Below are 15239 nucleotides of genomic sequence, written 5' to 3'. Positions count from 1 at the left end.
TTTACTTAACTCCAACATAAAAATAGTTAGGAGTAGTTTGTTAACTTAACTCCAACATAAAAATAGTCAGCAGTTGTTTGTTTACTAAACTCCAACATAAAAATAGTTAGGAGTTGTTTGTTTACTTACCTCCAACATTAAAATAGTTAGGAGTAGTTTGTTAACTTAACTCCAGCATAAAAATAGTTAGGAGTAGTTTGTTTACTTACCTCCAACATAATAAATAGATAGGAGTAAATTGTTTACTTAACTCCAACATAAAAATAGTTAGGAGTAGTTTGTTTACTTAACTCCAACATTAAAATAGTTAGGAGTAGTTTGTTTACTTAACTCCAACATAAAAATAGTTAGGAGTAGTTTGTTTACTTAACTCCAACATAAAAATAGTCAGGAGTTGTTTGTTTACTTAACTCCAACATTAAAATAGTTAGGAGTAGTTTGTTAACTTAACTCCAACATAAAAATAGTTAGGAGTAGTTTGTTTACTTAACTCCAACATAAAAATAGTTAGGAGTAGTTTGTTTACTTAACTCCAACATAAAAATAGTTAGGAGTAGTTTGTTTACTTAACTCCAACATAAAAATAGTTAGGAGTAGTTTGTTTACTTAACTCCAACATAAAAATAGTTAGGAGTAGTTTGTTTACTTAACTCCAACATAAAAATAGTTAGGAGTAGTTTGTTAACTTAACTCCAACATAATAAATAGTTAGGAGTAAATTGTTTACTTAACTCCAACATAAAAATAGTTAGGAGTAGTTTGTTTACTTAACTCCAACATTAAAATAGTTAGGAGTAGTTTGTTTACTTAACTCCAACATAAAAATAGTTAGGAGTAGTTTGTTAACTTAACTCCAACATAAAAATAGTTAGGAGTAGTTTGTTTACTTAACTCCAACATAAAAATAGTTAGGAGTAGTTTGTTAACTTAACTCCAACATAAAAATAGTTAGGAGTAGTTTGTTTACTTAACTCCAACATAAAAATAGTTAGGAGTAGTTTGTTAACTTAACTCCAACATTAAAATAGTTAGGAGTAGTTTGTTTACTTAACTCCAACATAAAAATAGTTAGGAGTAGTTTGTTTACTTAACTCCAACATTAAAATAGTTAGGAGTAGTTTGTTTACTTAACTCCAACATTAAAATAGTTAGGAGTAGTTTGTTTACTTAACTCCAACATAAAAATAGTTAGGAGTAGTTTGTTAACTTAACTCCAACATAAAAATAGTTAGGAGTAGTTTGTTTACTTAACTCCAACATAAAAATAGTTAGGAGTAGTTTGTTTACTTAACTCCAACATTAAAATAGTTAGGAGTAGTTTGTTTACTTAACTCCAACATAAAAATAGTTAGGAGTAGTTTTGTTAACTTAACTCCAACATAAAAATAGTTAGGAGTAGTTTGTTTATTTAACTCCAACATAAAAATAGTCAGGAGTTGTTTGTTTACTTAACTCCAACATAAAAATAGTCAGGAGTTGTTTGTTTACTTAACTCCAACATTAAAATAGTTAGGAGTAGTTTGTTAACTTAACTCCAACATAAAAATAGTTAGGAGTAGTTTGTTTACTTAACTCCAACATAAAAATAGTTAGGAGTAGTTTGTTTACTTAACTCCAACATTAAAATAGTTAGGAGTAGTTTGTTTACTTAACTCCAACATTAAAATAGTTAGGAGTAGTTTGTTTACTTAACTCCAACATAAAAATAGTTAGGAGTAGTTTGTTTACTTAACTCCAACATTAAAATAGTTAGGAGTAGTTTGTTTACCTAACTCCAACATAAAAATAGTCAGGAGTTGTTTGTTTACTAAACTCCAACATAAAAATAGTTAGGAGTAGTTTGTTTACTTAACTCCAACATTAAAATAGTTAGGAGTAGTTTGTTTACTTAACTCCAACATAAAAATAGTTAGGAGTAGTTTGTTTACTTAACTCCAACATTAAAATAGTTAGGAGTAGTTTGTTAACTTAAATCCAACATAAAAAATAGTCAATGGAACACAAATAAGATAAAAGTAAAGTATAAATTGTACACTCCCACCTAGGACTAGTGTTTAATCATGTTCTATTTTACAGGTCATAGTTATTTCAATTTCCTTAAATTTTATTTTAAAACTGGAAAAGTGATAAAAAAAACAGACTATGCCTATATTCTCCTAGTACAGCATATATATCACTGTAAAGATTATAATTTATGAAATATTTTCTCCCCAGATGTGACAAGGCTGACGATTACATAGAAGTACATGATGGTATAGACCGCGATCATCCAACGATTCGTCAGTACTGTGGATCAGGTGGCGAAGAGAGTCGCGTTGTTACGTCCAAAGGATCATTCATGTTCGTTATATTCAATTCCAACAACGCCAGTCATCATAAAGGCTTTGCAGCGTCATACGATTTCATCTCTAAACATAGCACACCACCATATACAACGTCACCAGATCCTGGTAAGACACATCCTCCAATTATATATATGTTAACACTGCTGATGCTGACAGGTTTGTACGCTGTGGGTTCATTTGTTGAATGTCCTCATAACAGCTAGGATCATTATTTACCAGGTTCAGGAGTACGCAGAGAAAACTCACGAACCTACTATCAATACCTGGCAATTGTCCGACGTAGGTATTAAGTTCATAATCCAAAGTTGGTAGTGGCAATGGTAATTAGTAGGAATACCTTAAACACTGGGCCACTTAACTGCCCCTCATATGTTAACAGATTAAGCAATTAATTGTATTAAGGGGTATTTAGGGACTACAGTAAATGCCTTAAATCACTTGATTGTGAGTTTGGGGCCAATCAGGGCTGCTACTTGACAGGAATTATTAGTAGGTGGATGATTTTTCTCTGATTCTCTGTCTTCCTCTGCCAACAAAATTTAAATCGTCATCACTGCAATAGATTCTTAAAATTCTATAGGATTTATAGGATTAAATTTCTATAAGATTTCTATTAAGATTCTTAAAAAGACAAAATTAGTTAAATAAGTTAAAAATTACAAAGGTTAAAATAGATGAGGATAATTCTTTTTTGGAAATGTCAATGAGAAATAATGTCACATGATGTTCACATGTGAGGTAGAAAGCATTAACATCAGGAATTAAGCATTTAAAAAATGGGGAGTAAAAGATCTCCCTCACTGGAGGTAAATCTAGTAAAAATAAAATAACAATAAAATGATGATAAAAAGTGATATATTTAGGTTATGTGTATTAAAACAACTTGTACATTTATTGTACTTCTGGGTTTTGTATAAAAAACTTGTACATTTATTGTGCATTTGGGTTCTGTATATAAAAAAACTTGTACATTTATTGTGCATTTGGGTTCTGCATATAAAAAAATGTACATTTATTTCACTAACTTGAAATATTAAGTGCCTTAGCAAATGTGAGCATATGAGGAAAGTGCACAATGTTATATTGGTAAGAACCGAGTACACAACCTAATGATCATGTTTGATTTAAGTCTGGCAGTATTATTAACTATTCAGTAGGTACATTATTCCTTGTTTAGGGATTCCTCCAGCTCCCTGGTAATGTCGACTTCTCTTAAACCAGAAGCTCTACGACTTAATGTTACCACAGAATTGATATCCGATTAAATCAAAGCTGATACCAAATTACCCCTGTGAGTGTTATTGGGATCCCCATAATGAGACACTACTACAAAACTAAGTGAATTATCCATATATTCTGATTTCACTTTGCATGCCTTATAAGGAAACTTTAAACCTCAGAATCCAACATCCTTAATAACTTCTTACTGATTGTGGCTATATAAGTTTTTAAGAGCTGAGGCCATATGAATTTGGAATATCTTTTTTTACATTTTTTTTAGCTCACCTGGCCCGAAGGGCCGGTGAGCTTATGTCATGGCGCGCCGTCCATCGGCGTCCGTCTGTCCGTCAACATTTCCTTTAAATCGCTACTAGTCCTAGAGTTTTGCATGGATTGTAACCAAATTTGGCCACAAACATCCTTGGGTGAAGGGGAACAGAACTTGTATAAATTTTGGCTCTGACCCCCAGGGGGCAGGAGGGGGCGGGGCCCAATAGGGGAAATAGAGGTTAATCCTATAAATCGCTACTTGTCCTAGAGTTCTGCATGGATTGTAAGCAAATTTGGCCAAAATCATCCTTGGGTGAATGGAAACAGAACTTGAATAGATTTTGGCTCTGAACCCCGGGGGCAGGAGGAGCGGGGCCCAATAGGGGAAATAGAGGTAAATCCTATAAATCACTACTTGTCCTAGAGTTCTGCATGGATTGTAAGCAAATTTGGCCAAAATCATCCTTGGGTGAATGGAAACAGAACTTGAATAGATTTTGGCTCTGAACCCCCGGGGGCAGGAGGAGCGGGGCCCAATAGGGGAAATAGAGGTAAATCCTATAAATCGCTACTTGTCCTAGAGTTCTGCATGGATTGTTACCAAATTTGGCCACAAACATCCTAGGGGGAAAGTGAACAGAACTTGTATAATTTTTGGCTCTGACTCCCAAGGGGCAGGAGGGGCGGGACCCAATAGGGGAAATAGAGGTAAATCCTATAAATCGCTACTTGTCCTATAGTTCTGCATGGATTGTTACCAAATTTGGCCACAAACATCCTAAGGGGAAAGTGAACAGAACTTGTATAAATTTTGGCTCTGACCCCCCGGGGGCAGGAGGGGCGGGGCCCAATAGGGGAAATAGAGGTAAATCCTATAAATCACTACTTGTCCTAGAGTTCTGCATGGATTGTAACCAAATTTGGCCACAAACATCCTTGGGTGAAGGGGAACAGGACTTGTATAAATTTTGGCTCTGACCTCCCGGGGGCAGGAGGGGCGGGGCCCAATAGGGGAAATAGAGGTAAATGCTATAAATCGGTACTTGTCCTAGAGTTCTGCATGGATTGTAACAAAAGTTGGCTACAAATATCCTTGGGGAAGGGGAACAAATCTTGTATAAATCTTGGTTCTGACCCCCCCAAGGGGCAGGAGGAGCGGGGCCAAATAGGGAAATAAGAGTTAAATATTCAAATTCCTTCAGAAAAGAAACAATGAACCCAGAACATGACTTGACATTACAAACTAAATGAGCGATACAGGCACTCTGGGCCTCTTGATTCTGATTGAGGGGCAATAAAATCAATAGGTTTATCGTCTCTACTACAGAATGTATTATAGACAGCAGAACCAAATCGGCTATAGAAAAGATTAACACATATTATCATGCAGTCAATCCTGGTTATAAGCACCACAAATTATAACCAGAGAAAATATGGACTTAATGCGTATGCAGTTTTTTACCCTATTGAATGGTCTTATCCTAATGAAGCATGCAGTTGCTACAAATATTGACATTATTTAAGACACCCGCTGTCAGGCTATTAAGTCGTTTAAAAGATTCATCTTTTGAGACAGTTGGCCTCTGTGTGCCTTAAGTAACATATTAGGATTGTTTTTGTAGAACCAGTAATTACATATCTAACCAACTGTAGTACAATGCACCCTCCAAGACAAACATCGCTACAATTTTACTTCAGTGCATGTGTCACATCGAAATTGTTTAATATAGATAGATATTTGGACTTTTTCCTTTACAGTGTCTTCTAATTTTTTGCATCAATTCTAAAGCATATCAACCGCTGCTGGGGTTACGTAATCAAATTTATTGGAAGAGCACATTTTTCCATTAAATATTCATGTATAGGAATGTATACACGCATGCATTTGCTTAAAATTGGTATGTAGTAGACAGTAAAGGACACTTTACTGGTGGTTTGTGTACACGGTAATTACCAAGATGCTGCAATGCAGGGAGAAGGTTTGACTGGTATCAGTATAAGAATGACTTTAGATCGCTGGTCTTATTTATAGTTGAGGAATATAACTACTATAGAAAAGGAATCAACATACGGATCCTGTAATGTATGGCAGTATAATTGTACATTACTTTGGGTCGGCCTGTAAGTACTAAAAACCAAAATGATTCAATTTTACCATAAATATACCAATAAATAAGTCCCTCTCTTTGATCAATTCATGTGAAACATGTATAAAAGTCTTTTAGTCTTCCTCTTAAAGCAATACATAACAAGGGTTAATAGGTCTCTGGCAAAGTACTAAACTGAGGGCTATCATGGCAAATTCTAATAACATACTGGCCAAACAATAGGGACAGACAAAAAAGGTCTTTGTATTGCAGTCATCTCTCTATATTTCCATTCTACTTTCAGTTTCCCATTTAATCTATGTTAAACCAGATGGGCAATATCTGGCTATGAACTCCAATCTGGTCAAGCGTATGAATATCTAACGTTTCCGCCGCGTAACTGACAATGTATTCAATGTATACTTACGCCTATACATAACGGTCAAATAATTTCAAAAATGGTTTTAAAGTTGTGTAGACTATGAAATCTAATAGTATTATCGTGTTGACAAAATCACTTGTATTAAAAAAACGTCATCACATAATTTTCATTTGTTCGCTTGTTTCAAACCGTTTTGTGTTGAACTATATTCAGAAGTTGATGCTATTGCTGTTCCGTCTATTGAACTTGGTGACGTCAACACTAGCGCAAGCGGGAAATTTAAAGGATATACGTGTGTAGTTTTGAATTCGAATGATCGTAATGGAAATATAAGTAATAAACTGTTACCAGATTGGACATACAGTTGATATGAAGCCCATCCGTCCGAAAGATAAATATTCATGGGCGCCATTCTATTTATCTTCCTTCCGGATGGGCTTCATATTAATTGTATGTCTAATCTGGTAACAGTATATTGCTTAAGTATGGTCAATGTTAAGTCCTGTCCGACTGCCCTGATAGTCTGAAACATTCCTTAAATTTGACATTTTGTTGAGTTTGAAAATGAAAGCAAAAGTACAATTTGTCTTGTTTCCTTGTGAACTAAAGTACAATTTGTCTTGTTTCCTTGTGAACTACAGAACGTTGAAGGCTCTAGGAAATATCTATACAATACTTGTTTTATATGTCTCCTAAGTTCCTGTATACTATCAAATTCCACTCTCCATTAATTAGCACCCAGGGTGCTTAAAAAGTGAAGCAGGGGAGGGGGGGGGGCTTATTAGGGAACCAAAATGTGAAATATGGACCAAAAGACTCGCAAGTTTATAAATATGCCATGAAATTAATTTTCATATAATATAGGATACAATGCTGATGCGTTTGTTATTCTCCCGCCACCAAAACCTGGTATGTCTTTAGATGTGAATGTATCATAAATGGAATATAAAAGATGTAAAGCAAAACAAAAACAGAACAATATAAAGAGATTTTTTATACATTATTGTATTATTGTTGCAATAAAAGCCACCAATAATATTACTCTTACAATAGGCCGTAACATGTAAAAGTCTAGGATATAATCAATCATACACCAGATTTGGCATGGACACTAAAACATGCCATATAACATGAATTTTCTTGTAATATGGGATACGATACTGATGTTATACACACAATTGTAAAGAATCGTTTAGTCCTTGGGATGGAGGACATTTCATAACTTCAACTCTTTCTCCAGAAGATTGGAATCACAATAATAACAGTGAATATGTCATGTCACCTGTCACATCCTGGTTTCAAATATCCAGTTCAAGACTACCTTACATGATAGAGTTTTATATTCTCCCAAAAGAAATATCTTATTAACCAAATTAGTATGTTATGTTCCCTTTGATATCATTTGAGTATTTCAATGATACCAGCCAGAAGTCTATATGTTTGACACGGAGAGACCAATCAGTCCTTAATTGATATCCACAAATATCCCACATCCTGAACAGAATCATCGGTGTCAATCAATTCCTCTCCATTCCGTGGATCTCCTCTCCAGGACATTAACAAGGAGATTCATCCAGTGGGTTGACCGATTTAGGGACCAAACACATTTATATACACTATAAAGGTCACGAAAACTAGTACTCTCAGACCTGTAGTTAAAAGTCAGATTATTGGTTAAGGTCAAAAAGCAGAAAGAGCAGTACGTGTAGCTTACATGAAATTTTAGTCAATGCTGCCTTTAACAGAGCATTTTTGAATGGCACTTAAAATTATTAAATGTCATTAAAAATGGATTTTTTGACCCCATTCTTCATTCCTCCCTGCTTTTTCGTCATATTCTCTATAAATTACATGAAATGGTATCAATAAAATCATAAAAGACATCATTTAAGTCTAACTTTAGGCAGTAAGAATTGTTGGTTTGAAAAAAGAGTAAATCGGGGAGGGGGTCATTTCACCATGCCATGGTATTTTAATCATTTATTGAGGCAAGAGTATTTCTGCTTGGTCATGAGCTTTGGCATGGACACTAATGGGTAATGTATTGAGAGAGGTGTGTTTGTTGTATAAAGGAATTACATGTCTCCAAGACTTGTTCCCGACTGCATGGAGACAAACCCAGGGCAAAAACCTACATATCAAGCTTCTTAGATACTCAGATGAGCAGGCTTTCACATAGATTAGATAGAAGATAAAGTCTCCCATGCAAGATTGATGCTACTAGCAAATGACATCTCGAGTAGATTTTATAGATAGAGGGAAGTTTGGAAATGCAAAAAGATTAGCAACAAATAACAACATTAATCAATGAAGCTGCACACAGCAGCCATTTCCTTAATTCTGTTAGGTTTAAGAATTGGCTGATTCTGTTAGGTTTAAGGAATGGCTGGAACTGTTTTATGTAGCTCTTGCTGGAATGGCTGGAACTGTTTTATGTAGCTCTTGCTGGAATGGCTGGAACTGTTTTATGTAGCTTTTGCTGGAATGGCTGGAACTGTTTTATGTAGCTCTTGCTGGAATGGCTGGAACTGTTTTATGTAGCTTTTGCTGGAATGGCTGGAACTGTTTTATGTAGCTTTTGCTGGAATGGCTGGAACTGTTTTATGTAGCTTTTGCTGGAATGGCTGGAACTGTTTTATGTAGCTTTTGCTGGAATGGCTGGAACTGTTTTATGTAGCTTTTGCTGGAATGGCTGGAACTGTTTTATGTAGCTCTTGCTGGAATGGCTGGAACTGTTTTATGTAGCTTTTGCTGGAATGGCTGGAACTGTTTTATGTAGCTTTTGCTGGAATGGCTGGAACTGTTTTATGTAGCTCTTGCTGGAATGGCTGGAACTGTTTTATGTAGCTCTTGCTGGAATGGCTGGAACTGTTTTATGTAGCTCTTGCTGGAATGGCTGGAACTGTTTTATGTAGCTCTTGCTGGAATGGCTGGAACAGTTTTATGTAGCTCTTGCTAGTGTTTTGAAACTCTGTCAATGCCATCTATTTCGCATTCAAAAGTTTGCTCCAAAATTCGTGGATTTTTTGCATTTTTTTTTCCTATTTAATTTTTTTTTGTCAAGTTTAACCTCTAGCTATTCGCTGTTGAGCAAAGTATTCTTAGATCTAATTTTCAACAGTTGGCTCTGTTCTATATTGAATCTGCATCGTTCAGACACCTGAATGAGTAAAACCCCTGTAGATAAATGATTCGCTGCTACCCAATACTGATACCCATAGGTACAGTAAAGATTATTCAAAAAACTTAAATGCTATGAATCAAAAGTTCAAGGACATTGTACAATTGTCATGTTACATACTTCTATACATCATTTTCAAGGACAAACTTAGCTTATATTTAAAAAAAAAAAATAGATAAATCAACAGATATTCTGTGGATCAATGATACTTGTACTGTTGAAACTCACACTTTTGAACTTTGCATATATATTGTGGAAACTTCCATCCCTTGGGAACCAAACTCAATTTCACATTAGCTGTGTACAGTTGTTTGCCCTCTATTTGACCTTTGGGAGTCTCTGACTTAAATACCCTGTCTAATTTGATCTGATCTTTAAGTGAGATACAATTTCCCCAATGGGCTAAAGTAGAATTAAAATACAACTTGATAAAAACTGCCTTGAAAAGGTACATTGAAGATTATGCAAAAAACAGATTTTTTTTAAATGCTATGAATCAAAAGTTCAAGGACATTGTACAATTGTCATGTTACATACTTCTATACATCATTTTCAAGGACAAACTTAGCTTATATTAAAAAAAAAAAAATAGATAAATCAACAGATATTGTGTGGATCAATGTTTTATAGCAAAGACAAATGCATTGTTTCAAATGTTTATGCGGGTGTTTGAGAATTGATATCATCTAGCTGCTCTTATTTGTGGTAGTAAGAGGGTTTTGTTGGTACAGAATGTCGGTATTAGAACTAATTAATGCCAGAAAGATAATTAAAAATTGTTTATTGAGACCACCATGCTGCATCAAGCTGTTTTTTCATCCTTTGAGCGTGCAAGCATTAAATAATGATACCAATATAATCGAAAAATCTTTGGGTTGTAGAAAAATAGAAGTTTGCTGCGATGTAGCTCAATGAAGTGAGACTGATGGGACTTGTACATAAAAATGGAAAGTTCAATACTTAACTGCTCCCTCAGACACTCTTGGTAATACAACTTGGCTCTACAACAGATTGTCAATGTCAGTATAGTACAACAAGTCCCTCGGTTGGTAGCACTGTAAGTGTTGGGGTGTTCTGCTGGGTATCTTTGACAGTGCCCAGGTTCAGTATGTATCGTAAGAATCAGGTTATATTATGTAGTGTAACTACCATTATTTACCACATATAAGCCCCCCCCCCCCCCTCACATCAATTTCTCACTTTCTCAACCAAAGTAAAGAAAGTATCCATCATGAAGCCCCTCTCCCTTTCCCATCCCCTTAGCCCCAGATACTCTGGCCCTGACACCAGACTTAGACATTATGACAGATAGATGTTTGGCGTAGGGCCAGAGCGCAATAGTACTCTAAAACCTGGAATAAGCCCATCTCCGATTCAGACTGCTTACAAAACATTACCGCCAACAAGCGTCCCTTTCCTTGGAATTTCAACAAATGAATCTTTTTTCTATCCATGACAATCCATTTTACCATGCAAGCACTCATATCATCTTAATACAGTAGTTTTGCATAATATGAGAAAATGGCGACGGCGAAGAGGGAAATTTCAAATTGCGGAAAAGAAGCTATTGTATTGAGATGATATGAGGTGCATGCATGGTAAAATAGATTGGAATGGGAAGAAAAAATATTCATTTGTTGAAAAGACCCAGGTAAGGGACGCTTCTCGGCGGTAATGTTTTGTAAGCAGCTGAATCGGAGATGACCTGACCCGATACCAAACGGTGTCGGCTTATTCCAGGTTTTCGAGTAGTACTGCGCTCTGGCCCTACGCCAGACATCTATCTGTCATTATGTCTAAGTCTGATGTCAGGGCCAGAGTATCTTGGGCTACCATCCCCCAAAAGATGTAGAAGATTCTACCAACAGGAAGAATCACTAACTAAGAATGACCATAAATTGGTGAATATACTGCAGGCTCCCAAAACACGAATCACTTACTGCACATGCAATATGGTACTCTTAACCAGTGTCCAATCCATGGATACTGAAAACCAAGTTTTTCTGAAAATGTTAAAGAAATAAAGATTTTTTTTCTTTAAGCATAGTTTTTGTTTTATAACTTTAATCATGTGATAGTTTTACCTTCAAGTTACTGTTTAGACTTGAATTATAGGATTTGGCAAACTTACAATTAGTAAGTAGGATATTCTCTGAAATTTGTTCAGATTGAATTTTTGATATGATAAGTGAGCTAGAAATATGCCATGGTTTCTACTAATAAAGGTTGATTTTAGAGAGCTGTGTAAAATCTAAATGATATATATCCCCAATTTGATCTTTTGTGTAAACATCATTAATTTCTTTTATTGTTGCCTTTTAAGGCAACATTATCAAACATTTTTTTTCTTACATCTCATTGAATTTAGATTTTGAATTCTATTAACAACCATGTTGGGATATTACATAGATCCATTAGAATCTTCCTGAACCCAATCAAAGGACATTTAAACGTGTACTGTTGAAATTCACACTTTTGAACTTTGCATATATATTGTGGAAACTTCCACCCCTTGGGAACCAAACTCAATTTCACATTAGCTGTGTACAGTTGTTCGCCCGCTATTTGACCTTTGGGAGTCTCTGACTTAAATACCCTATCTAATTTGATCTGATCTTTAAGTGAGATACAATTTCCCCAATGGGCTAAAGTAGAACTGAAATGCAACTTGATAAAAGCTGCCTTCATTAGTGTAAATAGAAATAGGCGATATAACGTCAGTATTAATTCCTAGAAAAAACTTTATAAAGTAAAGTTTCTTCTTTCGAAAATGAACATTGCATTGATGGCTATTTCCTGTTGAACAAAATTGACTTATTTTTACCAGATTCTTTGCTCTTTTTGGCAAGATGATAGAATCTATATATTTTTAAATACAGTTTGTATTTTTTATATCAGTATTTAACAAGATTTCCTTGAAATATGCAACCAAATTCAGATCATGAATTTTGGGAGAAAATGGAGAGTCATGAATTGTCAATCTTAATGATATGCACTTTGATGGTGATGTCTTTAAGCCAAAACGTAAGTTCAGGATTGGTTTAATCTTGAAAAATAAAAAATCCAATATCTTGACATCACATTCATTGCATTGCTAATTATCTCATGACTGTGAGCGTCAGTTTTAATTTTTATTTAGTGTCAATTTTATTCCATTTTGTTTGATTACTACAAGAAATAGCATTGTATTTGGCATTTAAAGATTTCCCCAATCCAAATACAATTACAAGCCTCTTAGTAATACTCATAAAGTTTGATCTTGTTTTGCTTCGCCCATTTAGAACAATTACTTTAATTATTTCTGGTTTTGATTGGTTTTACCATCCTTTTAACAGCTAGGGTCATTTAAGGACATGCCAAGTTTAGGTTTAGCAAGTGGAGTAAAGTTGGAGTACCAAGAGAAAAACCACCGACCTGCAGTCCGTACAACAGCCTGTGTTTTTGGGATTCAAATTCAATAAACAAACACCTTGAGTGTTGTTTTGTGTTCTTCAATAGATTTGTCAAAATACATTAAGCTCCTTATAAATTAACTTTCACCATACAGGTGTGTCATCTGTCTAGAAGATGTTAGTGATGTGCTATTGTAGCAGATAAAAATATTGAAGTTTGTGTTCTAATAAATAAAACCTGAAATAGATCAAACTAAATCCCACAAGAATGATTAGCTATCACATATATTTGTAAAAAAACCCTCAAGATTTCATATTTGCAAAATTGTTCAATAATTCTAACTTTGATATTGAATTTTGAAAAGGGAATGTTAATATGTGTTTTTTTTTAGCTTTATATTTGTAGTGGGCAAATTTAAAAACCTATTGTCAGAAAATTTCATTAAAATCAAATTAAAATCCAATGAACATTCACTTAAATTCAACTAATGCTTATCTTTTGATGAATAAATAGACGGGCCAATTTGAGTAGTAGTGACAGTTGTTCTCATGTAGTCTCTGAAATATTTTCATCCTTTTCCTCTGCTTCTTTACAGATGTAATATTTCCACACAGTGTAAAACGTAAGTACATTTTACTTTACTTTACTGTAGTTAGTCTTTACAATTTTTTAATTTTATGTGTCTGTCATACAAGCATTTAATTATATTTCTAATGAACAATGGAGTTATCCCCCTTGTGAGTTATCTCCCCTGGTGTCATGCTAGACATCAAATAGTTTCCCATTCGACGTCTTTGGCTTCTGTCATTCAGGACTGATTTGAGGTAAGTATCATTCTATATTGGTGTTAAAAATCAAATGTTCATTGTTGGTAAGCCAAAAGAGATATAATAAAAGTAGTTATGTCCCTTTGCTAAGATATCGTTTTTAGTTTTATTTTTGAGAATTTTTTATTTATTTTTCAAACAATGCATCATAGTATTTTGTAAGTCAGTGATTTGACTGAACCTCAAAAAATACTATTAAAGATAGATGTTGATATTCTTATAACTTACTTCATAATGTTCAGTTTCTTTCAAAAGATTCATTTAAAGATGCTCCATCACTGACAAATAGAATTTTTACTTTCAAAAAGAAGAGCAGACAAATTAATATTTTTCTTCAGTTACAAAAGTTACTTACATTACACTATTATCACCATTGGAAAGTTGATCTTCTAATTTTACTTCAAGACAAAAATATTAAAAATAGATAATTGCATCCCGTCACACAATGTCCTATATGGAATGAACTATTGATTGTGCATTCACCAAAAGTAAAATAAATGATTACATATTATTTTTTGTGTCAATTAGACATATATACACAGTAAAACACCAATTATTGTTCAATTGATGAATATCTTTTATGGTCTGTAGGTGGTTGAGCATCTTAAATAGACATTAGATTTCATCTTCAGATTTTCCTTCCTGATTCACACTTTTTCTGATGACATTTTCATTACAAAACATCCAGGCCTGGAGACAATCCTTTTTTCTCAGTAATTTATTTACTTTTTACAAAAAAAATCAATACAATGTATAGAAAGATTGTCTGTTTTTCAGCCATTACCATCGTTGTTTATGATAAGCCTGTTTGCTAGATTTATTATCTTAATAGGATAATCTCGTATACAGAACAGCACTACGGAGTGCATGCTGCTTAACAAATACATGTGTAAAAAAAACGGCCTTACACAAATGACGTACAAAAATTAGAAAATAATAAACAAAAAGCAGGAATAAAAAAAATGATGACCAGTATTTATATAAACTTTAAAAAAAATTCTGAAATAAATATTCTTCAATTTGAATCAGAATTCATTATCATCGTGATGAATTCACTTAAATTTCTTGTTAAAAAAGGAGAGTGAGGGGTTATGGGATATTACGTACCTACTTGAACTCTTTGTTGTATTGGAAACAAACACATTTTTAGCCCATAGTCTCTGGACAAGGTCCAAGAATGGTATTGAGCAGCTGTATATAATTGAGTAGATGTGTGATTTGTTGGTGATTGGTTGATCTGTGGTCATGTGATGGGTAAGTCCCCCCAGACAATTGGCCCCGTCAGATTCTACATGACCTGAAGGTCTAACGCGCCAATATATCACCTCCCAACGCCGACTGGAGGGGGTGTGCGCCAAATCGCCAATAGATGGCCTAAGGTCTGTGGAATTATTCGTTATTAATGACCAAACGTGGAAAACAGGAGAATTTCTTATTAATTAAATCAGAAATCAGATCAGTCCTGATCGAGGTTCAGCTCAGGAAACATGAGTTATATTCACTGAAAATTTGTATCTGATGGCCTGGTTAGAT

General features: G+C 34.4%; 1 protein-coding gene across 1 annotated transcript in view; it reads left to right on the top strand.

Annotated features, from left to right (window-relative positions):
* LOC138328529 (suppressor of lurcher protein 1-like) overlaps positions 1 to 15239 on the top strand; it is a 144700-nt gene that overhangs the window by 27699 nt on the left and 101762 nt on the right. Inside the window, exons 6-7 of the mRNA XM_069275412.1 lie at positions 2215 to 2450; positions 13475 to 13501. Of these exons, the coding sequence (XP_069131513.1) occupies positions 2215 to 2450; positions 13475 to 13501 (263 nt within the window). The remainder of the gene's footprint in view (positions 1 to 2214; positions 2451 to 13474; positions 13502 to 15239) is intronic.

Source organism: Argopecten irradians, chromosome 1, assembly GCF_041381155.1.
Source record: "Argopecten irradians isolate NY chromosome 1, Ai_NY, whole genome shotgun sequence".
NCBI classification, from domain to species: Eukaryota; Metazoa; Mollusca; class Bivalvia; order Pectinida; family Pectinidae; genus Argopecten; species Argopecten irradians.
This window is presented reverse-complemented; position numbering and strand designations above follow the sequence as displayed.